We start from the raw sequence: 25414 nt of genomic DNA on the forward strand, positions 1-25414 counted from the left end.
CCCTGGTGGTCCTTTCCAACCACAGTGATTCACAGTGCTTAGATGTGCTGAGAGGTTTGGTTTAGTCAGGGACTTGTCAGTGTGAAACTCATGCTTGGACTCGATGAGCTTGAAGGGCTTTTTCCATCTAAGCAATTCTGTGACTCTGTGATAACTCCTCCTAACTGCAGCATCCTTCCTCTGCACTTGGGAGTTAGAAAATGTGAGCCATTTTAAAAATAAACTGCTTTAAACATTCTTCTCAGCCCTTCAGCATTCCCCTGCACAAAGGAAACTTTTTACCATCTCAAGTTTTCCAACTCCCACCTACCAGCTTCTGCCCATAGATTGTGCCCTGATCTCATGGCTGGCCTATTAAAACAATCCAAGCTCATTAAAACCTAGACAGAAAAGTCTTCTGCTGCATTTCACCAGAAGGGATAATAGCCTGAATGTGCTACAAGAAACAAAACAGGGCTGCTCAGACAAAGAACACTTGGAATGTATTGTTCCCATAAGCAGATGTTAAATTACTTCACTGTAAAGCACAATTTCTCCAACCCAAAGCCATGTTATTGTGATGTGAACAAACAGGAGCAGCTCATTATTTCAGCAGGGCAACACCAAGTCCCTGCACACGTGGCTCAAGCATCCAAGCAGATGTGGGGAAAGCAAAATCTGGTGGTGGTTGCTGTTGACCAAAAATGCTATGTCTACATAGAATCACAGAAGCAACCAGGTTGGAAGAGACCTCCAAGACCATCCAGTCCAACCTAGCACCCAGCCCTGGCCAAGCAACCAGACCATGGCACTAAGTGCCCCAGCCAGGCTTGGCTTGAACACCCCCAGGGACAGAGACTCCACCACCTCCCTGGGCAGCCCATTCCAATGCCAATCACTCTCTCTGACAACAACTCCCTCCTAACATCCAGCCTAGACCTCCCCTGGCACAACTTGAGACTGTGTCCCCTTCTTCTTTTGCTGCTTGCCTGGCAGAAGAGCCCAACCCCACCTGGTCACACATTTCTTTGCACTTTCCCTCCCCCAAAAAAAACCCAAACTCTACACCAGAACAATGCCTTAAATGGCAAAAATCATCTTGCTGCTGAAATCACAACCAGGTATGGAAAATCCAAGGCACACCTTTCACTGGACCAGGTTGCTCAGTGCCTCATCCAGCCTGGCCTTGAATGTCTCCAGGGAGAGGACATCCACCACCTCCTTGGGCAACCTGTGCCACTGTCTCTCCACTCTCAGTGGAAAGATTTTCTTCCTAATCTCCAGTCTAAATCTGCCCTCCTCAAGCTGCAATCCATTCCCTCTTTCCCTATCACTACAAGTCCTTGTAAAAAGTCCCTTCCTGGCCTTCTTGAAGTCCCCCTGACATACTGGAAGGCTGCTCCTAGGTCTCCTCAGAGCCTTCTCTCCCCCAGGCTAAACAGCCCCAGCTCTCTCAGCCTGTCCCTGCAGGGGACATCTGGGATAAAGAGCCTTGTGTGCAAAGGACAAGGACCAGAGTCAAGTCTGAAGATACACCCTGAGGTAAGACTGGTACAAAGAGAGCTGAGAAAAAGCCTCAGCCTTTCCTGGGAACTGTTACTATAAACCACATCCAACATAAAGCAAACAAAACCTAAACCTCTGACTTCATGCTTGGGCAAACAGCTCAGGCCTGTCACATCCTGTGGGATATTGTCCTCAATCACACATTCATTGTTATTTTCCTCCCCAAAAATAGATCTCACAGCCCAAAGATATTCACTTCAGAACTGGTACAATGCACTCAGACCACAACTACCTCTCAGAGAGAGCCTACTGGTAGTGTTTGTAATTCATCCTCACCAGCTAGACAGTAACATAAAGCCAGGTGTAAAAGCAAGACATGAAGTGTCAAGGTACTTACATCAGTGTCAGGTCCTTTGTCAGCCCCGGGACAAGAGAAGGTAACAAACTCATGGCACCTCTTATGGACCACGAAACAGCAAACTAGGAAGAAAAGGGAAGCCAACAGTTAGAGTGGCATAGAGCTGGGGTTTAGTTTTTGCCTTGTAACAAGCATAATAACAGAGGAAACAAAACCTACAGGCAGATCTTTCCCTCTAAGTCAGAGGAAGAATGTCAAGTGGAGACGCATTAGAAAGGCAGACAGCAAGTAGAGAGCAGCACTAAAGAGGAGATAAATCTGCACCTTTACTTTTAATGCTTAAGAGGGAAGGGAAGGGAAGGGAAGGGAAGGGAAGGGAAGGGAAGGGAAGGGAAGGGAAGGGAAGGGAGAAGGGAAGGGAGAAGGGAAGGGAGAAGGGAAGGGAGAAGGGAAGGGAGAAGGGAAGGGAGAAGGGAAGGGAGAAGGGAAGGGAGAAGGGAAGGGAGAAGGGAAGGGAGAAGGGAAGGGAGAAGGGAAGGGAGAAGGGAAGGGAGAAGGGAAGGGAGAAGGGAAGGGAGAAGGGAAGGGAGAAGGGAAGGGAGAAGGGAAGGGAGAAGGGAAGGGAGAAGGGAAGGGAGAAGGGAAGGGAGAAGGGAAGGGAGAAGGGAAGGGAGAAGGGAAGGGAGAAGGGAAGGGAGAAGGGAAGGGAGAAGGGAAGGGAGAAGGGAAGGGAGAAGGGAAGGGAGAAGGGAAGGGAGAAGGGAAGGGAGAAGGGAAGGGAGAAGGGAAGGGAGAAGGGAAGGGAGAAGGGAAGGGAGAAGGGAAGGGAGAAGGGAAGGGAGAAGGGAAGGGAGAAGGGAAGGGAGAAGGGAAGGGAGAAGGGAAGGGAGAAGGGAAGGGAGAAGGGAAGGGAGAAGGGAAGGGAGAAGGGAAGGGAAGGGAAGGGAAGGGAAGGGAAGGGAAGGGAAGGGAAGGGAAGGGAAGGGAAGGGAAGGGAAGGGAAGGGAAGGGAAGGGAAGGGAAGGGAAGGGAAGGGAAGGGAAGGGAAGGGAAGGGAAGGGAGAGGAGAGGAGAAGAGAAGAGAAGAGAAGAGAAGAGAAGAGAAGAGAAGAGAAGAGAAGAGAAGAGAAGAGAAGAGAAGAGAAGAGAAGAGAAGAGAAGAGAAGAGAAGAGAAGAGAGAGAGAAGAGAGAAGAGAGAAGAGAGAAGAGAGAAGAGAGAAGAGAGAAGAGAGAAGAGAGAAGAGAGAAGAGAGAAGAGAGAAGAGAGAAGAGAGAAGAGAGAAGAGAGAAGAGAGAAGAGAGAAGAGGAGAAGAGAAGGCTCAGGGGAGACCTTACTGCTCTCTGCAACTACCTGAAAGGAGGCTGTAGCCAGGTGGGGTTGATCTGTTCTCCCAGACACCCAGGGACAGAACAAGAGGACACAGCCTCAAGCTGTGCCAGGGCAGGATCAGGCTGGATGGTAGGGAGAAGTTCTTCACAGAAAGATTGGCACTGGAATGGGCTGCCCAGGGAGGTGATGGAGCCACCGTCCCTGGAGGTGTTGAAGAGGAGGCTGGAGCAGGCACTTAGTGCCATGGGTTAGTCAATTAGAAGGGTTAGAATCATAGAATCAAGCAGGTTGGAAGAGACCTCCAAGATCAGCCAGTCCAACCTGGCACCCAGCCCTAGCCAGTCAACCAGACCATGGCACTAAGTGCCTCAGCCAGGCTGCACAACTTTAGTGCAAACCCAATTAATTTCATTCAGTTTTTGTTTTGCCTTTCTTTTCAACAGCTGATTTCAAGAGGCATCTTTACTGATTTCAAGAGGCATCTTTACTGATTTCAAGAGGCATCTTTACAGTTCTCTTTCCCATTTAGAATGCATATGAATTTCTTTCACCTAATGAAGAGAGCTCAGAAAGACATTTATCAAGAGCTTCACACAATGATGCTTCCACCATAATGCCAGGCTGGCCTCATTTACATCCTTAAGTCAGCTGTCTGGCTTTAAGGGAATTCTAATCATCCTTCTCTCCTTCCCCAGCTATTTTTCATCATCCCTCCATGCAGCAATTGTTTCCAACTGTTCTATTTCTGACGTGACATATGTTTATTCTTTGGGCCCATGGAATAAACCAGGCTTTACTCCACTGCTTCCAGATAAGCTCTGCCGACTTCTCCCGAGCCAGGGTTCTGGCTGCCCACTTGGTGTGTCTGGTTTGTTAATCAATCTAAATCCCAACCAATCCTTACAATTATCATTTTGATGGTTTTGTTTCTCCCAGCTGAAAGAGCACTAAGTGGCAGTTGCTATTGATGCTACTTGCAGCTGAAAACTCTTGCACTTCCAAATTGTAGTTCGGGTTCCAACCCTTCCACTCTGGAAGACAACAGCCAGATTTATGGTGGCAGGAAGAAACCATGTGCACATACTCAAAACCAAGCTTGTTAACATCCTTCAGAGAACAAAAAGAACTCAACTAATTGCTTTTGTAGGGCAAAGATCACACAGTTGCAAAATGCAATGAAATCAAGCAGCTTGGAAGAGAGCTCCAAGCTCAGCCAGCCCAACCTAGCACCCAGCCCTGGCAAAGCAACCAGACCATGGCACTAAGTGCCTCATCCAGGCTTGGCTTCAACACCTCCAGGCACAGCAACTCCACCACCTCCCTGGGCAGCCCATTCCAATGCCAATCACCCTCTCTGACAACAACCTCCTAACAACATCCAGCCTAGACCTCCCCTGGCACAACTTGAGACTGTGTCCCCTTATTCTGCTGCTGGCTGCCTTGCAGCAGAGCCCAACCCCACCTGGCTACAGCCTCCCTTCAGGGAGCTGCAGGCAGCAATGAGCTCTGCCCTGAGCCTCCTCTGCTGCAGGCTGCACACCCCCAGCTCCCTCAGCCTCTCCTCATAGGGTTTGTGTTCCAGGCTCCTCACCAGCTTTGCTGCCCTTCTCTGGGCACCTTCCAGCACCTCAACATCTCTCTTGAATTGAGGAGCCCAGAACTGGACACAGCACTCAAGGGGTGGCCTGAGCAGTGCTGAGCACAGGGGCAGAAGAACCTCCCTTGTCCTGCTGCCCACACTGCTCCTGAGCCAGCCCAGGATGCCATTGGCTCTGCTGCCCACCTGGGCACTGCTGCCTCAGCTTCAGCTAATATCTCCCAGCACCCCCAACTCCCTCTCTGCTTGGCTGCTCTCCAGCCTGTAGTGCTGCTTGGGGTTGTTGGGGCCAATGTGTAGAACCCTGCACTTGGCCTTGTTCAATCTCATCCCAGCAAAAGAGCTGAGAGACAGCTCTGGGAAGGTGGCAGAATGGAGCTTGCTTTTCGAGTAGCACCCAGACTGGCTCCTCCAGCTCTGCCTTCATGCTGCAGGACTGTGCATTATCCAAACCCTGCAGACCTGGTGCCTATTTTGGGCAGCATTTATGAAACACTGTAGTCACATCATAGCTCTGAGCTGACAGCCTCCTGTAGCCTGTTGAAGAATTTATTCACCTGGAGACAATGCTGACCTTGTTTTGAATATGCCAAACCTGAAGTGCTGAGATAACTATGTAGGGGGGAGAAAAAAGTGCCACTCTTGGCTGCAGCTTTGTTCCATGGTTATGGAACCATACAACCTTAGCCACTGACTTCCATGGGAATGATGCTTCTCACACTCCAGCTGCCAAAACAAGCAGGCTTGTCCTTTTGGTCATTAAGATCCACTTCAAACCCTGCCAATTAAAGGTTCACTCATCAGTGTTGACCACTGAACTTTCTAAACCCTTCCTGTTCAGTCTACTGACAGACTTATTGTGTGCACCTCAACGTGGACAGGCTTTCCCCTTCACGTCCCACTTGTATTGGGTTATCTTTCTGCAGGGAACTTGGCTCCTCAGTAAGCAATTCCAAAGCACCAGACCTTTCTCACTGTTTGAAGCTACTCCAATGAGAAGCAGATAGTTTGACATAAAAATAAACAGTGGAATCAGCAACACAACAGGCAGCTCCCACGGAATCAGGCATCTGAAGGCAAAAGGGTAAACTAAAATATCACAGTACCACAGTATCATCAGGGTTGGAAGAGACCTCACAGATCATCAAGTCCAACCCTTTACCACAGAGCTCAAGGCCAGACCATGGCACCAAGTGCCACGTCCAGTCCTGCCTTGAACAGCTCCAGGGACGGCGACTCCACCACCTCCCCGGGCAGCCCATTCCAGTGTCCAATGACTCTCTCAGGGAAGAACTTTCTCCTCACCTCCAGCCTAAATCTCCCCTGGCACAGCCTGAGGCTGTGTCCTCTTGTTCTGGTGCTGGCCACCTGAGAGAAGAGAGCAACCTCCTCATGGCCACAACCACCCCTCAGGTAGTTGTAGACAGCAATAAGGTCACCCCTGAGCCTCCTCTTCTCCAGGCTAACCAATCCCAGCTCCCTCAGCCTCTCCTCGTAGGGCTGTGCTCAAGGCCTCTCCCCAGCCTCGTTGCCCTTCTCTGGACACGCTCAAGCATCTCAATGTCCCTCCTAAACTGGGTGGCCCAGAACTGAACACAGGACTCAAGGTGTGGTCTAACCAGTGCAGAGTACAGGGGCAGAATGATCTCCCTGCTCCTGCTGACCACACCATTCCTGATGCAGGCCAGGATGCCACTGGCTCTCTTGGCCACCTGGGCACACTGCTGGCTCATGTTCAGGCGGGTATCAATCAGCACCCCCAGATCTCTCTCTGTCTGGCTGCTCTCCAGCCACTCCGACCCCAGCCTGTATCTCTGCATGGGGTTGTTGTAGCCAAAGTGCAGCACCAGCACTTGGAGCTATTGAACCCCATCCCATTGGACTCTGCCCATCCGTACAGGCAGTCAAGGTCCTGCTGCAGAACCCTTCTGCCCTCCAACTCAGTCACATCTGCCCCCAGCTTGGTGTCATCTGCAAACTTGCTGCAACCATTCCTGTACACAGAATTTAGCATCCACATTATCAGGCTGAGATCCAGCTCTTAAGAGTGTAGTTCAGCACAAAAATCCCCCCCCGGGTGTCACAAAGCACTTCAGAGTTAGAGAATCCATCTCAAAATGTAGTTAGCTCAGGTATGTGCAAGCAATCTGTTCTCTGCTTAAATTAAGATGCCTTGTTTTAGGAGCAGAGCTGTGAAAAATAACCTCTTGCTCCTTTACTTGGGGGAATGGAACAAAGCTGGAGGTGGGGAGAGTCAGGCTGGAGGTGAGGAGGAAGTTGCTGAGCAGGAGAGTGGTGAGAGGCTGGAATGGGTTGCCCAGGGAGGTGGTTGAGGCTCCATGGCTGGAGGTGTTTAAGGCCAGGCTGGATGGGGCTCTGGCCAAGGCTGCTCTAGGGTAGGGTGTCCCTGGGCATGGCAGGGGAGTTGGAACTGGCTGCTCCTTGTGGCCCCTTCCAACCCTGCCTGATTCTATGATTCTGAGATGCTATGAATTACCAATGCTAGGACAAGAGGAAATGGCCTCAAGTTGAGTCAGGGGAGGTTTAGGTTGGCTGTTGGGAGGAAGCTCTTTCCTGAGCAGGTGGTCAGGCACTGGCACAGGCTGCCCAGGGAGGTGGTGGAGTGACCATCCCTGGAGGTGTTTAAGAGGAGAGTGGCTGTGGTGCTTGAGCAGGGCCAGGGAGGTGATTCTCCCTCTCTACTCTGCTCTGCTGAGACCCCACCTGGAGAACTGCAACCAGTTCTGGAGCCCCTGGGACAAGAGGGCTGTGGAGATGCTGGAGTGTGTCCAGAGAAGGGCCAGGAGGATGCTGAGAGGGCTGCAGCAGCTCTGCTGTGAGCACAGACTGAAAGAGTTGGGGCTGTGCAGGCTGGAGCAGAGGAGGCTCCCAGGTGACCTTCTTGTGGCCTTCCAGGATCTGAAGGGGGCTACAAAAAAGCTGGGGAGGGACTTTTTAGGCTATCAGAGAGTGACAGAAGTGGGGGGAATGGAGCAAAGCTGGAGGTGGGGAGAGTCAGCCTAGACATGAGGATGAAGTTGTTGAGCATGAGAGTGGTGAGAGGCTGGAATGGGTTGCCCAGGGAGGCAGTTGAGGCTCCATCCAGGCCAGCCTGATCTAGGATAGGGTGTCCCAGCCCATGGCAGGGGGGGTAGATGAACTAAATGATCCTTGTGATCCCTTCCCACCCTGACTGATCCTATGATCCTATGATTCCTTGTTCTGAAAAGCAGTGAATAGCTTCACATCCCTCACTGCAGCTGTTGAGAAGTCCCATTGTGCTCAGCACCTTCTTGTAATGAGAGCTGCATCACTCTGCCTTGCAGAGGCTGCCAGGGAATTTGTTGCTTCACATTTTAACAAGGGTGGAAGCAGACAGGAGCTGGCACACATTATGCATAGTAGCTGCAGAGCAAGTGGTGTCTCGAGGCTGACAGTTAAAACTAAACAGAAAATTGGTGAGGTATTTTCATGTTTTGACAGAGTGATTTTGATCTGTGGTATTCATGATGTGGTGGTGAGCTTCTATCTTTTCCAGCTCTGGACTTGGTGGTGGCAAACGTTCTCTGAGCAGCCCGGGGATGGGGTGAGGGGAAGGCACAGGGAGAAAGGGAGAGAACAAAACAGGTCTTGTGTGTGGCAAAAGCAGACTAACTGCTAGTTGTGTGCTGGCAGGCTGCATCTAGCAGGCTGCTCCCTCACCCCCCACCCTCCCTGCAGTGCTGCAGAGAGCAGAAAATGCTAAATGGCAACACGAGAACAAGGAGGAATGTGGCCAGGAGCACTCTGTGCATCCTCACAGCAAACAAGCAGAAGATGCACTGTGGGGCTGGTGGGATTTAGGACACACAACAGAGGGCAATTTGTTCTCTCCAACACTTCATTCATGTTTATAAGCATGTAAGAGGTGAGAGGCAGGAGGATGGAGCCAGCTTGTTCTCGGTGATGCCCAGGGACAGCACCAGGGGCAGCGAGTGGAAGTTAGAGGCATAGAATGGTTTAGGCTGGAAGGGACCTCAAGGATCATCCAGTTCCAACCCTGACTGCACAGCCCCAACTCTTTCAGTCTGTGCTCACAGCAGAGCTGCTGCAGCCCTCTCAGCATCCTCCTGGCCCTGCTCTAGACACACTCCAGCATCTCCACAGCCCTCTTGTCCCAGGGGCTCCAGAGCTGGATGCAGTACTCCAGGTGGGGTCTCAGCAGAGCACAGCAGAGGGGAAGAATCACCTCCCTGGCCCTGCTGGCCACACTGCTGCTGCTGCAGCCCAGGCTCTGCTTGGCTTTCTGGGCTGCAAGTGCACACTGCTGGTTGCCCATCTCCCCGGGCAACTTCTTCCAGTGTTCCACTACTCTCATGTTAAAGAACTTGTTCTTAACACCCAAGCTAAATCTCTTTGCTAGTTTGCAGCCATTGCCCCTTGTCCTACCACTAAATTAGGAGCAAAATTATCAAGAAGGAAAAAAAAATACTTTTCAGGTTGGAGGTATTAGAAAACTCCAAAAGATTATTAGAAGAAAATTAGCTTTATAATCCTAATTTTAGAAGGAAAAATCCCAGGTTGGATGAGCAGGAACAGCTCTGCTGCACCACAGGATTTGTTTAGGGAAACAAATTAAGCTGCAAAACTAAAGGGCAGAGTGAAAATGCATTTCTAAGAGTCTAACTGCCAGTTGCCACCTGCAGAGCATCACTAAGGGTATCTCTAAGCATCTTTTGACTCATCTGTGCAACAGCCAGGACTGCTCCCCCAGCTCACAGGATACATTTGAAAAGTCTTAAACACCATAAAAACCTGAAACACCACAAAAATCAGGCCTGATCTCCTCACCTAAACACACTTCAATGCAGGGGCTGAGCTATTAGGACACAATTAGCTGCACCCAGCATCACCAGGGATGTATATTCCTGCCTACACAATCTGTTCCTAGGTTTCAAGAACAACCCCAGGGATCAGGATAAGAGACCAAGAAGAGGAATGATTAAAAAAATGGGATTTAGCAATATTTGTCTTTCTCTTTTTCTGGATATGTTATCAGTACAGCTTGTTAAATAAAAAAGAAGAGAAAATCCCTCTAAAATCATAGCTATATATTTATACAGGATAGAGAATGCTTATAAAATAGATATTTTTATATATATCTTATAATACATCTGTTTAGATGTATAGAATCAGGCAGGTTGGAAGAGACCTCCAAGCTCAGCCAGGCCAACCTAGCACCCAGCCCTGCCCAAGCAACCAGACCATCACACTAAGTGCCCCAGCCAGGCTTGGCTTCAACACCTCCAGCCACAGTGACTCCACCACCTCCCTGGGCAGCCCATTCCAATGCCAATCACTCTCTCTGACAACAACTTCCTAACAACATCCAGCCTAGACCTCCCCTGGCACAGCTCGAAGCTGTGTCCCCTTGTTCTGCTGTTGGTTGCCTGGCAGAAGAGCCCAACCCCACCTGGCTACACCACAACCCCAACCCCAGCTTCCTGAGCTGCTCCTATTTTAATACATTTGTTCATATAGATATATATATAAAATAGAATCAGAGAATGGTTTAGGTTGGAAAGGACCTCAAAGATCATCTAGTACCAACCCCATGCCATCAGCAGAGGCACCTCCCACTAGAACAGGTCATTCAAAGCCTCCCTAAACCTGGCCTTGAGCACCTCCAGGGGGGTTGGGGAGCACAGAAGCACCCAATGTGATCAAAGATCACATTGGGTGCTTCTGTGCTCCACAACCCCCCTGGGCAACCTGTGCCAGTGTCTCACCACCCTCAACCTGTGCCAGTGTCTCACCACCACAGAATATAAATAGATACAGATATTTTATGTGTGTGTTGATGTGTTTCTATATCTCTAAACAAGGCTGCAGATGATAAAGCAAACCTAAGCAAGAAGCAGAGCAACCTCTGGATGTTATGCTGACACCAGAGGGAACTTTTGCAAATGACACTGCCCTTAACTTTTCCAACACATAGAACTTTGGACACAGCAGCTGCCTTCTCTGCCAGTGTTTCACCCCCACCTTGAAGAGAGAGCTCTCTCAAGAGAGCACCCAGGCTAATGCTTACAACTGCTATATGCAGTTGTTCCCCTTGGCATTCACAGCACTCCTCTTGCAGCCTACAGCCCAGTGACACACAGCCTGTTTCAGGGTCCATATGGCCAGCAAGAAACCTAACATCTCTCTCCATCACCTTAATCATCACCTTCAGCAGTTACTAAGCATTTTAAAGGTCTTTGTACCAGCATCTTCTCATTGAGAGCCAATGGCATCCTGGCCTAGATCAGGAGCAGTGTGGCCAGAAGGACAAGGGAGGTTCTTCTGCCCCTGTGCTCAGCACTGCTCAGGCCACACCTTGAGTGCTGTGTCCAGTTCTGGGCTCCTCAATTCAAGAGAGATGTTGAGGTGCTGGAAGGTGTCCAGAGAAGGGCAGCAAGGCTGGGAAGGGGCCTGGAGCAGAGCCCTGTGAGGAGAGGCTGAGGGAGCTGGGGGTGTGCAGCCTGCAGCAGAGGAGGCTCAGGGCAGAGCTCATTGCTGCCTGCAGCTGCCTGCAGGGAGGCTGTAGCCAGGTGGGGTTGGGCTCTGCTGCCAGGCAAGCAGCAACAGAACAAGGGTACACAGTCTCAAGCTGTGCCAGGGCAGGTCTAGGCTGGATGTTAGGAGGAAGTTGTTGTCAGAGAGAGTGATTGGCATTGGAATGGGCTGCCCAGGGAGGTGGTGGAGTCTCTGTCCCTGGAGGTGTTGAAGCAAAGCCTGGATGAGGCACTTAGTGCCATAGTCCTGTTGACTGGACAGAGCTGGGTGCTAGGACGGACTGGATGAGCTTGGAGGTCTCTCCCAACCTGACTGATTCTAAGATTCTCTGATTCTATTTCTCATCTGCATAGTGCTGGGCATTGCTTGCTTCATGAATTGCCTTTATTTTCATTGCAGTTTCTGCAAAACTCAAACTACCTTCACGAAGTGGCATAAAAACCCTCCCCAAAAGTCTCAGCAAAGGGACTACACAAAATCAATACTGATAAATTAGGGCTGAGTCCTACTTCTAGGCTCCAAGCCCATCAGCCAGTAATTGGTTTCTGTATCCCTCAGGTTCACAGAGTTGACCTTGCTGCAGAGATTTCCTTTTGCAATTTTGTCCAGCTCCAGTGAAGCTAAAGTCAGAGGGGAGAGAAAAATCAGACCTCTACTGTATACACAAACCCTATGAGGAGAGGCTGAGGGAGCTGGGGGTGTGCAGCCTGCAGAAGGGGAGGCTCAGGGCAGAGCTCATTGCTGTCTGCAACTACCTGAAGGGAGGCTGTAGCCAGGTGGGGTTGGGCTCTTCTGCCAGGCAAGCAGCAACAGAAGAAGGGGACAGAGTCTCAAGTTGTGCCAGGGCAGGTCTAGGCTGGATGTTAGGAGGAAGTAGTTGGCAGAGAGAGTGATTGGCATTGGAATGGGCTGCCCAGGGAGGTGGTGGAGTCTCTATGCCTGGAGGTGTTGAAGCCAAGCCTGCCTGAGGCACTTAGTGCCATGGTCTGGTTGCTTGGGCAGGGCTGGGTGCTAGGTTGGCCTGGCTGAGCTTGGAGCTCTCTTCCAACCTGCTTGACTCTATGATTCTATGATACTTTTAAAGACTTAAAAGAGAAAGCAGCTATCACCTGCAACAAAATCCTATTTGTGTGAAAGAATTACAGGGATCCTCTGGACAGCCTTAGCTACTCAAGTCATTAACTCCTTTGCACCAGGCAGACGGAGGTGGCTGGTAAGCTGGCTTGGCAAGATCTACAAGGGTGTGCAAACACAGCCTGCATGCCTGGCAGAGAATGCAGATACACTTCTGTTGAGCCAAACAACTTTGGCAGACCTGCTGGTACTGGGGGATAAAATCCTAACTCACTACCTGCAGCTGTGTTTGATAAAATGTTCCAAACCAGTTTGGATTTAGTCAAACACCTCTGTTCAGATTTGTCTGGGGGTTGCATTCGGACACCTACTAGATCACATTGGTCATTTCTGCCTTCAATTAGAGGGAAAAGAAGGTAGAGGATGCTGGTTTTTCCCCCTAGCACATCTGTAAAGTTGAGAAGGTGTTTCAGAATAGGAAAGCATTTGATGTAATATCATAGAATAATAAAATCAAGCAGGTTGCAAGAGACCTCCAAGCTCAGCCAGCCCAACCTAGCACCCAGCCCTGGCCAAGCAACCAGACCATGGCACTAAGTGCCTCAGCCAGGCTTGGCTTCAACAACTCCAGGGACAGAGACTCCACCACCTCCCTGGGCAGCCCATTCCAATGCCAATCACTCTCTCTGACAACAACTTCCTAACAACATCCAGCCTAGACCTCCCCTGGCACAGCTTGAGGCTGTGAAATACTCAACCCTCTTTCAAGCCACTTGTTAATGATCAGCTTTTATAAAAGACAGAGATCTCTCTGTCCAGGTGTAAAGGGTTAACCTTCCTGGAGGTCACCTGAACCTGACCCCAGGTCCTCCTAACTCTTCCTCCCTGGGGGTGGTCTGAACCTGACCCCAGGTGCAGTGGTTAGCCCACTCCCACTCCCTATCTAGAATCCCTATAAAGACAGAGGAGTTTTTGGTTTCTCTCTCTCTTTGCCCTCCCTGCCTGCCTGATAGCATCACTCCTGTTCCTGCTGCTCCTGTTGTGCCTTGTAGCCACTCTATCACATGGAGGGGACCACCACCTCCTGAATCTGCCTCCATCCATTGCCATCAGTCTGGTTGTATATATGTTTTTGTATCTTGTTTCCCTTTCCTGTACCTCTTTGTAACTCCCCTTATCTTAAGCACATAGAATCACAGAATCAGGTAGGGTTGGAAGGGACCATAAGGATCATCTAGTTCCAACCCCCCAGCCATGGGCAGGGACACCCTACCCTAGACCTTTTAGTTAAAGTTTTCCTTTTAACTTCCAAACTGAAGCAGGACTAAAGCTCTTACCAGAGAGAGTGACTGCCATTGGAATGGGCTGCCCAGGGAGGTGGTGGAATCACTGTGCCTGGAGGTGTTGAAGCCAAGCCTGGCTGGGGCACTTAGTGCCATGGTCTGGTTGCTTGGCCAGGGCTGGGTGCTAGGTTGGCCTGGCTGAGCTTGGAGCTCTCTTCCAACCCTGCTTGATTCTATGATTCTGTTCTTTGGGTGTTTTACCCCTTTTTCCTCTCTGCATCTAATTCCTTTCTTTCCAAACAGAGAGAGAGGGGAAATCATCCTATTAACATTCAGAGATACAGGCTGGGGTCGGAGTGGCTGGAGAGCAGCCAGACAGAGAGGGATCTGGGGGTGCTGATTGATACCTGCCTGAACATGAGCCAGCAGTGTGCCCAGGTGGCCAAGAGAGCCAGTGGCATCCTGGCCTGCATCAGCAATGGTGTGGCCAGCAGGAGCAGGGAGGTCATTCTGCCCCTGTACTCTGCACTGGTTAGACCACACCTTGAGTACTGTGTTCAGTTCTGGGCCCCCCAGTTTAGGAGGGACATTGAGATGCTTGAGTGTGTCCAGAGAAGGGCAATGAGGCTGGGGAGAGGCCTTGAGCACAGCCCTACGAGGAGAGGCTGAGGGAGCTGGGATTGGTTAGCCTGGAGAAGAGGAGGCTCAGGGGAGACCTTATTGCTGTCTGCAACTACCTGAGGGGTGGTTGTGGCCAGGAGGAGGTTGCTCTCTTCTCTCAGGTGGCCAGCACCAGAACAAGAGGACACAGCCTCAGGCTGTGCCAGGGGAGATTTAGGCTGGAGGTGAGGAGAAAGTTCTTCCCTGAGAGAGTCATTGGACACTGGAATGGGCTGCCCGGGGAGGTGGTGGAGTCGCCGTCCCTGGAGCTGTTCAAGGCAGGACTGGACGTGGCACTTGGTGCCATGGTCTGGCCTTGGGCTCTGTGGTAAAGGGTTGGACTTGATGATCTGTGAGGTCTCTTCCAACCTTGGTGATACTGTGATACTGTAACATATTGTTCTGTTAGGCATCTGAGTCTCTGGGAAGCTTAAATCAGACCAAAACATTAATACCAGGTGAAGTCCTTGCTAAGACCTCACCAAGCCATTCATCTTCGTCCTCTGAGGTGTCCCATGTTATAAAGGAGTAATTACCCAAAAGTCATCTGGGGAAAGCAGTGCTGCAAGAAACTGCAACAGCAAAAAAGAATGAGCCAGAACCACAGATTTCCTCCCCCCAATCACTTCTGTAGCTTGACTTCAGCTCCAAAATCTGCTGACCTTACCATGTTCTATGCCAACAACAAAGCCACTCTGGGTGCCTGCTACCCTTTGTTTTGCAGCTGTGTACAAGCACATCAGCACAGCTCTTTCAATTAAAGAACTAACACAACGTGAAAGCCCCCAAGTGTTTCTTGTGAGCACTGAACATTAGCTCTTCACATTTTTCAACTCATCCAGCAGTGACCCACATTGCAGAAACAGGGAGCCTTAGATAAAGAGGCTGCCTTCAGTTTGATGTACTACCTAGTGCAGTGCTCAGGCCACTCCTTGAGTGCTGTGTCCAGTTCTGGGCCCCTCAATTCAAGAGAGATGTTGAGGTGCTGGAAGGTGTACAGAGAAGGGCAACAAAGGTGGTGAGGGGCCTGGAACACAAACCCTATAAGGAGAGGCTGAGGGAGCTGGGGGTGTGCAGCCTGCAGAAGAGGAGGCTCAGGGCAGAGCTCATTGCTGTCTGCAACTACCTGAAGGGAGGCTGTAGCCAGGTGGGGGGTGGCCTCTACTCCCAGGCAAGCAGCAATAGAACAAGGGACACAGTCTCAAGTTATGCCAGGGAAGTATAGGCTGGATGTTAGGAGGAAGTTGTTGGCAGAGAGAGTGATTGGCACTGGAATGGGCTGCCCAGGGAGGTGGTGGAGGCACCGTCCCTGGAGGTGTTCAAGAAGAGACTGGATGAGGCACTTAGTGCCATGGTCTGGTCGATTGTCCAGGGCTGGGTGCTAGGTTGGACTGGCTGAGCTTGGAGGTCTCTTCCAACCTGGTTGATTCTATGATCCTATGAAATGAAGGGCTCAGCAGGACGAAGCCAGCACAGGCTGTGCACATATTAAGGGTGTATGAAATGATGGCTTGCAAGATGAATCTGATCTCCAGAATGCAGCTTTTGGGTCTTATTTGGATTTGTAATGAAGCTGGAATCCTGGATGCCAACAGAAAGCAAAGAGCTTCTGGATAATCACAGTAACTGCCCCAGGCAATGCTGCAAGAGTCCTGCTGAATCCCAGGGACCTTCAAAGCTCATCCAGTCCAGTCCCTTGCCAGAGCAGGATCTCCTAGATCAGATCACATTAGGACACATCCAGCTTGGTTTTGAGTGTCTCCAGAGACTCCACAACCCCTCTGGGCAGCCTGTTCCAGGGCTCTGTCACCCTCACAGGGAAAAGAAAATCCCCCTCATGTTTAAATGAATCTTCCTATGCCTCAGCTTCCACCCAGTGCCCCTTGTGCTGTCATGTGGCATCACCGAGAAGAGCCTGGCTCCAGCCTCCTGGCACATCATCTAGAATGAAAAAATAAGGTCCTGAGTGAGTAAACCTTCTCTAAAACGAGGAGCAATCACAATGGCTTTGCTCTTACAAGCCCAGTCACCATCACGCACTGTGTTCTGCCTCCATCCGCCGAGCCCAGGACCAGCTCGCCCAAGCACCAGCTCTGGAAGCTGCCGTGGGCAGAGCTGCTCCTCACTGCCAACCAAGCTGCAAACTTCATTGTTCAGTCATGAGATGCCTAATGCACTGAAGACAAACGTCTGAAAGCCTTCTGTGATCTCTTCATCTTTCATCTCACGTTAAGTCACCCACAGGGTCGATTCAGCACAGCCTGTGCCACGCTCCCCGACACTGCCTGCATCCCTTCCCCCCTCTGAGCAGGGCAAACTGATGGAATGCAGCTCTAGGACCTGACCCTGAGGTTTGCAGGACTATCCTAGAATGTTTTAGCAGTAATGTTACACCTTCTTCTTCTACTCAGCACTTTATAACCTTCAGATACTTCAGATACTTCAGATAGAATCAAGCAGGTTGGAAGAGAGCTCTAAGCTCAGCCAGTCCAACCTAGCACCCAGCCCTGTCCAGTCAACCAGACCATGGCACTAAGTGCCTCATCCAGGCTTTGCTTCAACACCTCCAGGGATGGTGACTCCACCACCTCCCTGGGTAGCCCATTCCAATGCCAACCACTCTCTCTGCCAACAGCTTCCTCCTAACATCCAGCCAATTACCTCATTAGATCAAGCTACTGGTGGCAGTAAACCAAAACATCTCCCCTCTTGGAGCATGATTTGGACAGACACAAGAAATACACCGAGGGAAATACCAGAGCTGAACATTTGAGCAGTTTAGGGTATTTTGAATCTGAGTCCAGGCTTTTGGTTGTGTCTGAAAAACTTCATAACACAGTAACAAAATCAATGAACCTTTCTTGCCAGGAAACACACAATCCACACACTAATTCCAGCGCTGCCAAGAGGCTGTGTTTGTTTTCCTTTGGATGGGAAGAACTGAGGCCAGGAAGACACTGAACAAGCTGCCTCAAATACAAACAGGAGCCACATCCCAGGCACTGAGCTGCAAGGAATAACCTTCAATGGCATCCTGGGCTGGCTCAGGAGCAGTGTGGGCAGCAGGACAAGGGAGGTTCTTCTGCCCCTGTGCTCAGCACTGCTCAGGCCACCCCTTGAGTGCTGTGTCCAGTTGTGGGCTCCTCAATTCAAGAGAGATGTTGAGGTGCTGGAAGGTGTCCAGAGAAGGGCAGCAAGGCTGGGGAGGAGCCTGGAGCACAAACTCTATGAGAGGCTGAGGGAGCTGGGGGTGTGCAGCTTGCAGAAGAGGAGGCTCAGGGCAGAGCTCATTGCTGTCTGCAGCTACCTGCAGGGAGGCTGTAGCCAGGTGGGGTTGGGCTCTGCTGCCAGGCAAGCAGCAACAGAAGAAGGGGACACAGTCTCAAGTTGTGCCAGGGCAGGTACAGGCTGGAAGTTAGGAAGAAGTTGCTGTCAGAGAGAGTGATTGGCATTGGAATGGGCTGCCCAGGGAGGTGGATGGGTCCCCATCCCTGCAGGTGTTTAAGGCCAGGCTGGATGGGGCTGTGGCCAGGCTGCTCTAAGGTACTGTGTCCCTGGCCATGGTAGTGGGGTTGTAACTGGCTGATCCTTGTGGTGCCTTCCAACCCTGACTGATTCTATGTTTCTAAGTGTCACACAACAGCAGCAGATCACAGAATCATAGAATCAAGCAGGTTGGAAGAGACCTCCAAGATCATCCAGTCCAACCTAGCACCCAGCCCTACCCAGTCAACCAGACCATGGCACTAAGTACCTCATCCAGGCTTTTCTTGAACACCTCCAGGAGCTCATGTTGGTCTACAGTAAGGATCCTCCTTTTCTCCCTGTGGTTTTGGATGACTACAACTTCTTGCTCAAGGACCTAGCAGCCTCCTGTCATCCCAGCCCTGAGGGCCTCCAGAAGTTCTACTCCAAGAAAACACAGACTTTCCTTTTCTTTGTTTTTGGAGGCAGTAATTCTCCTCTGCTGTCTCAAGCCTGGTTTAAAGAGCATTTTAAAATATAAAAGTTCAGAAGATACTGCAGAGATTTTCAAAGGATACAGAGGATGAAGAGAAAGTTCAGCTCCTTTTGGACATGAAGGATACTAATAAAACCTTAATCACTTTAGATACCTTCCTCAAAGGGATCAGGGCTGGGGTTTTTAATCTTACCCATCCATTCTGTTTCAGTAGGAGCATTAAATCAAGGAACTGAAGAGGTTTTGTTCATTTAAGATATTTTCTGTTGCTTTTTCTCTTCATTATTTTTATGAAGCCCACCAGATGCCCAATATTTATTGCAAGTCTTATCCAATTACATACATCTTATTAAAGGGTCATCTGCTAGAAACTGCACTGTCACTTTTCCTGCTCCCATTAGTCACTGGAAACAGTTTCATCCCAAAGGCATCCTGGCCCACATCAGGAGCAGTGTGGGCAGCAGGACAAGGGAGGTTCTTCTGCCCCTCTGCTCAGCACTGCTTAGGCCACACCTTGAGTGCTGTGTCCAGTTCTGGGCCCCTCAATTCAGGAGAGATGTTGAGGTGCTGGAAGGTGTCCAAGGAAGGGCAATGAAGCTGGGGAGGGGCCTGAAGCACAGCCCTGAGGGAGCTGGGGGTGTGCAGCCTGCAGCAGAGGAGGCTCAGGGCAGAGCTCATTGCTGTCTGCAGCTGCCTGCAGGGAGGCTGTAGCCAGGTGGGGTTGGGCTCTGCTGCCAGGCAAGCAGCACCAGAACAAGGGGACACAGTCTCAAGCTGTACCAGGGCAGGTCTAGGCTGGATGTTAGGAGGCAGTTGCTGGCAGAGAGAGTGATTGGCATTGAAATGGGCTGCCCAGGGAGGTGGTGGAGTCACTGTCCCTGGAGGTGTTGAAGCAAAGCCTGGATGAGGCACTTAGTGCCATGGTCTGGTTGCTTGGCTGGGGCTGGGTGCTAGGTTGGACTGGATGAGCTTGGAGGCCTCTCCCAACCTGCCTGATTCTATGATTCTGTGAAAGTAACAGCAAGTTCTCAGGAAGATAATACAACATACACCAAAATCAATCAATCAATCAATCAAACAATCCCTCTGCATTAAACCAGTCACAGCCAGAAACCTACTGCCAACGTTAGACAACACATTAGACAACAAAGGCACAGAGCAACCCACTGCAGCATGAAGAAAACTCTTCCTTGGATTGTTTTGTTTTCCCCTGTATGTCTGAATGGTTTATAATTTACTCATGGCAAGCAGATTAACTCCACAGGTTATCAACATTAGGGGTTTGAGTGATTGGCAGAAGTTAAAAGCAACTCACTCCAGACGGCACAAGTGGCATTTCTAGGGAACACCTGTGGGCTCAGAGGGAGGTAGCAGACACAAAACATCAAGGTGCAACTATGGAAACCTGCCATTTCATTCTGAATGCATTTATTTGCATGTGCAGCCAAACCTTTAAACAAAAGCCATTTCAAAACAAGGAAGGAGCTGAGATGGGAGATTCGCAGCCAGCCAAACGGTTTAGCATCCACTGGTGGAATCTGTCACTGTGAAGTCAGTGCAGGTTGGGAAGTTAAAGGTGTGTTTTGGAGAATGAATGCAGGGAAGTTGGACCCATTGGTAGCATTGCTGTGATAATTCAGCAGCAGGCTTTTGAGCCAAGCACTTCTTAGAATCATAGCTCCTCTCACCCAGCACCCCCAGGTCCCTCTCTGCCACTCTGGCCCCAGCCTGTAGTGCTGCTTGGGGTTGTTGTGGCCAAAGTGCAGAACCCTGCACTTGGCCTTCTTCAATCTCATCCCATTGGCCTCTGCACACCCATCCAGCCTGGAAAGGTGCCTCTTGAATGATGAAGTCAGAGAACCAAGGAGACCTGTCCAGATGGCCTTCCAGGACCTGAAGAGGGCTACATGAAGGCTGTAAAGAGACTGTTACAAAGGTCTGCAGTGATAGGATTTGAGGCAATGGTTTGCAATCAGAGAGAAGCAGATTCAGATTGGATGTTAGCAACAAGCTCTGCATCATGAGGGTGGTAGAACTCTGGAACAGGTTCCCTAGGGAGGTAGTTGAGGCCCCATCCCTGGAGGTAACCAAAGTGAAGCTCAGCGAGGCTCTGACCAACCTGACCTAGAATCATAGAATGGTTTAGGTTGGAAGGGACCTCAAAGCTCAGCCAGTTCCAACCCCCTGCCATAGGCAGGGACACCTCCCACTAGAACAGGTTGCTCAGGGTCACATCTAACCTGGTTCTGAACACCTCCAGGGAGGTTGTGGAGCACAGAAGCACCCAAGGTGATCTTTGATCACCTTGGGTGCTTCTGTGCTCCACAACCTCCCTGGGCAACCTGTGCCAGTGTCTCAACACCCTCAACCTGTGCCAGTGTCTCACCACCCTCACTGCAAAGAGTCCTTTCCCTAACATCCACTTTCAATCTCTCCTCTGCCAGTTCAAACCATTCCTCCTCACCCTGGCATTACCAGACCTTGTCAATAGTCCCTCCCCAGCCTTCCTGGAGCCCCCTTCAGATACTGACACAAATAATAACTACTTTCCCTTTGCCACCTTATCTACAGGGCAACAGATCCATGCAGACTTTTACACCATGTGCACTTAACTGCATTAGGAAGGAGCTTTTACAAAGCCTCCACCATGCACCAAAGGACACTGGATGCTGTTTTATTACAAGGTAAGACAAGCACTGGTGGATCTGTCCACTTTAAAAGCCAAGATATTGCTAGAGGCACAACATGAGTCACCCTGTCAGGTATCTGCATGAGCCATCTCCTGTGAGGAGAGGCTGAGGGAGTTGGGGCTGTTCAGTCTGGAGAGCAGAAGGCTCCCAGGTGACCTTATTGTGACCTTTCAGTATCTTAGGAGGGCTACAAAAAAGCTGGGGAGGGACTTTTTAGGCTGTCAGGTAGTGATAGGACTGAGGGGAACGGAGCAAAGCTAGAAATGGGTGGATTCAGTCTGGATGCTAGGAATAAGATCTTCACTGTGAGCCTGGAATGGGTTGCTCAGGGAGGTGGTGGAAGCTCCATCCATGGACATGACTAAGGCCAGGCTGGATGAGGCTCTAGACAGCCTGATCTTTGCAGTGAGGGTGGTGAGACACTGGCACAGGTTGCCAAGGGAGGTTGTGGAGCACAGAAGCACCCAATCTGATCTTTGATCACATTGGGTGCTTCTGTCCTCCACAACCTCCCTGGAGGCATTGAAGGACAAGTTGGATGAGTCCTTGAGCAACTTGTTCTAGTGTCCCTGCTCATGGCAGGGTGGTTGGAGCTCTATGATCCTTGTGGTCCTTTCCAACCCTGACTGATTCTATGAGTCTAAGAGGGCTGCAGCATCGCTCTTGTGAGGACAGACTGAGTGAGCTGGGATTCAACCTGGAGAAAAGAAGGCTTCAGGGAGACCTTCAAACAGCCTTCCAGGACTTGAAGTGGACTACAGGAGAACTGGGGATGAACTTTTGACAGAGGCATGTAGTGGCTTCACATAGAATCAAGCAGGTTGGAAGAGACCTCCAAGCTCAGCCAGTTCAACCTAGCTCCCAGCCCTGCCCAACCAACCAGACCATGGCACTAAGTGCCCCAGCCAGGCTTGGCTGCAACACCTCCAGGCACAGCAACTCCACCACCTCCCTGGGCAGCCCATTCCAATGCCAATCACTCTCTCTGACAACAACTTCCTAACAACATCCAGCCTAGACCTCCCCTGGCACAACTTGAGACTATGTCCCCTTGTTCTGTTGCTGCTTGCCTGGCAGCAGAGCCCAACCCCACCTGGCTACAGCCTCCCTGCAGGCAGCTGCAGACAGCAATGAGCTCTGCCCTGAGCCTCCTCTTCTGCAGGCTGCACACCCCCAGCTCCCTCAGCCTCTCCTCACAGGGCTCTGCTCCAGGCCCCTCCCCAGCCTTGCTGCCCTTCTCCAAACACCTTCCAGCACCTCAACATCTCTCTTGAATTGAGGAGCCCAGAACTGGACACAGCACTCAAGGTGTGGCCTGAGCAGTGCAGTTTTACATTAGACACTGGGAAGAAATTCTTCCCTTTGAGGGCAGTGAGGCACTGGAAGAGGTTGCCCAGAGAAGCTGTGGAGGCTCCATGCTCAGAAGTGTTACAAATCAACTTGGATGTGGCTTGGCTTTGAGCAACCTGATCTAGAAGGAGGTTGCCTTGTCCATGGCAGGGGGTTGGAACTAGAGGATCTTTAACCAAGCTATTCTCTGATTCTCTCCTAAGTCGAAACAGATTTAGTTTGGTTTTCCCCAGGAAGAATGAAGTGTAGGTCAGAATTAGAAGTGTCATTGGACTCTCTGCTTAACTTCTAGTATACCAGTGAGTCAGGGGTGAGGGGGAGAGAAAAAGCCAGCCAAGAGAAAGCAGAGCCTCAGTCTGGCAGCCAGCCCCAGAGTGACATCTGGGAGCAGTTAGTCACCAGACACGTAACGCATGAGCGGATCCGCGCTCTGCCAGGCAGCAGAGCACAGCAGCTGGCTCAGGCAGGTCCCACCTCTCCAAACCCTGCTAGCAGGAGAATGACACTGCCTGTGTCCACATGTGCAAGTGCACAGCCATGAAGGCAAGAAAATACCTACAGCTGTGCAAAGGCACACAGGCAGACTGCACTGCTGAGCACTTTCCCTGAGCCCACACAGGTGAACGAGATGAACACCGAAATTAAAGCACTGAGGATGACAACTGAGATGGCAAACCCTTGAGGCTTACTGAGCACAGTACATGGCCCAGAAAGACATCTCACTTGAACACTTATTCCAGAGCTACCATCTGTATTTAAGCATCTCTTAGTTCCCCAAGTCCTGTAATTCGGACTTTCAAACTTGCCTGTTAGGTGTCTGAGTTCTAGCAGATCAGTGTCTGTACCTGCAGGGCTCCTCCTTGGGCCTCAGGTTAGTCATAGAATCAGTCAGGGTTGGAAGGGACCTCAAGGATCATCTAGAGAGGTGTCTGAGTTCCAGCAGATCAGTGTCTGTACCTGCAGTGTTCCTCCTTTGGCCTCAGGTTAGCCATAGAATCAGTCAGGGTTGGAAGGGACCTCAAGGATCATCTAGAGAGGTGTCTGAGTTCCAGCAGATCAGTGTCTGTACCTGCAGTGCTCTCCTTAGACCTCAGATTAATCATAGAGTCAGACAGGGTTGGAAAGGACCACAAGGATCACCCAGTTCCAACCCCTGTGCCATGGGCAGGGATAACTCACACTACATCAGGCTGTCCAGAGCTTCATCCAGCCTGGCCTTAAACACCCCCAGGTGTCCAGAGCTTCATCCAGCCTGGCCTTAAACACCCCCAACTCAGGCAACCCATTCCAGGGTCTCAGCACTCTCATGCTGAAGAACTTCTTCCTAACATCCAGTCTGAATCTCCCCATTTCCAGCTTTGTTCCATTCCCTCCAGTCCTATCACTACCTGACAGCCTAAAAAGTCCCTCCCCAGCTTTCTTGCAGGCCTCTTTAAGATACTGACAGGCCACAGTAATAACAAAGATCATTCCACAGCTAGTTTGAGACAAGGTTTAACAAACCCACAAACCCCAAACCCTTCTTTCCCTTGCAAGAATTGGATGCAGCTCCTTATAATCAATAACCTGAACCTTGCCCTTTTCTAGAACACAGCTCATTCATTACATCTCCCCCACACTTCTTAAATGCTGTTTAATATTTCTGATTGGGACTATTCCATTATTTCAGCCCAAAACCACATTTTATTTCCAGTCATTTTAAGGCCTCTTAATGCTGCACTCTGCAGGGTTCCTAAAGCCTTCACAAATGGAGCTAACGAAGGCAGCAGAAGTGTGGGAAAGCAGTGATTTATCTCCAGCTGCACGTTGTGCCCTCTGCAAACCACCTGAAACTCTTCCAGAAGTGGATGGAAAACAACAAATTCCAGGAGATTCCAACAGGAATGCAAACAGATGAAATTCTGCAAGAAGTGGTAGAATAAACTAACACAAGAAGGACATGGAACTGTTGGAGCCAGTCCAGAGGAGGCCACCAAGATGCTCAGAGGGCTGCAGCAGCTCTGCTATGAGGACAGGCTATGAGAGTTGGGGCTCTGCAGCCTAGAGAGGACTTTGAGAAGACCTTGGAGAGGCCTTTCAGTATCTGAAGGGGGCTACAGGCAGGCTAGGGAAGGACTACTGACAAGGTCTTGTAATGACAGCACAAGGGGGAATGGGTTTAAAGTGGCAGAGGGGAGATTGAAACTGGATGTTAGGAAGAAGTTGTTTGCAGTGAGGGTGGTGAGACACTGGCACAGGGAGGTTGTGGATGCTCCCTCTTTGGAGGTGATCAAGGCCAGGATGGATAAGGCTCTAGACAGCCTGATCTTTCCAGTGAGGGTGGTGAGACACTGGCACAGGTTGTTCAGGGAGGTTGTGGAGCACAGAAGCACCCAATGTGATCAAAGATCACATTGGGTGCTTCTGTGCTCCACAACCTCCCTGAAGGTGTTCAGGACCAGGTTAGATATGACCCTGAGCAACCTGTTCTAGTGGGAGGTGCCCTGAGCTTTGAGATCCCTTCCAACCTAACCCATTCTATGATTCTATGAACTGCAGAACTACTTCCAGGCTCCCAAGTTTGCAGGTAGTGCATCCCACACACAGAACAGCATCATCCACCAACGAACTAGGATATGGGAAAGCAAACTCCCACCAAGATCTGGATGCAACATGAATTTTCAGCGGGCAAGGAACTTTGCTTTAGAGCTGCCATGGTTAATTTGCAAGGCTGTCATTCAGCAGCTTGGTGTAGAACCTTCAAATGGGACTAAAGTAGGTCTTGGGCACACGGCCAGGAGAAAGGGAGAGAATGTGAAGAGGTCACAAAATGCTCCAGCTGAAGTCTTCCCATAGAAAGGTCCTTGGGAAAACTGGCCTAGGTAAAAGCATCCCTTCAAACTGCAGGGCAGACACACAGCTACTCCCAAGGCTACAGGATGATGAAGGGAATGGAACATCTCCATTAGAAGGAGAGCCTGAGGGAGCTGCAGCTGTGCTGCTGGGAGAAGAGGAGACTGAGAGGTGACCTCAGCAGTGGTTATAAAGATGTAAAGGTGAGTGGCAGGAGGCTGGAGCCAGGCTCTGCTGGGTGATGCCCAATGACAG

At 50.5% G+C, this 25414-nt stretch overlaps 1 protein-coding gene across 5 annotated transcripts in view; it reads right to left on the reverse strand.

The window, feature by feature from the left end:
* The window catches only part of PRKCA (protein kinase C alpha), a 242300-nt gene that overhangs the window by 137256 nt on the left and 79630 nt on the right, over positions 1-25414 (reverse strand). For all 5 annotated transcript variants that reach the window (XM_064150617.1, XM_064150619.1, XM_064150618.1 and 2 more), the window contains one exon: positions 1883-1965. In XM_064150617.1, coding sequence (XP_064006687.1) covers positions 1883-1965 — 83 coding nt within the window. The remainder of the gene's footprint in view (positions 1-1882; positions 1966-25414) is intronic.

The sequence above is a fragment of the Pogoniulus pusillus genome, chromosome 11, assembly GCF_015220805.1.
Source record: "Pogoniulus pusillus isolate bPogPus1 chromosome 11, bPogPus1.pri, whole genome shotgun sequence".
NCBI lineage: Eukaryota > Metazoa > Chordata > Aves > Piciformes > Lybiidae > Pogoniulus > Pogoniulus pusillus.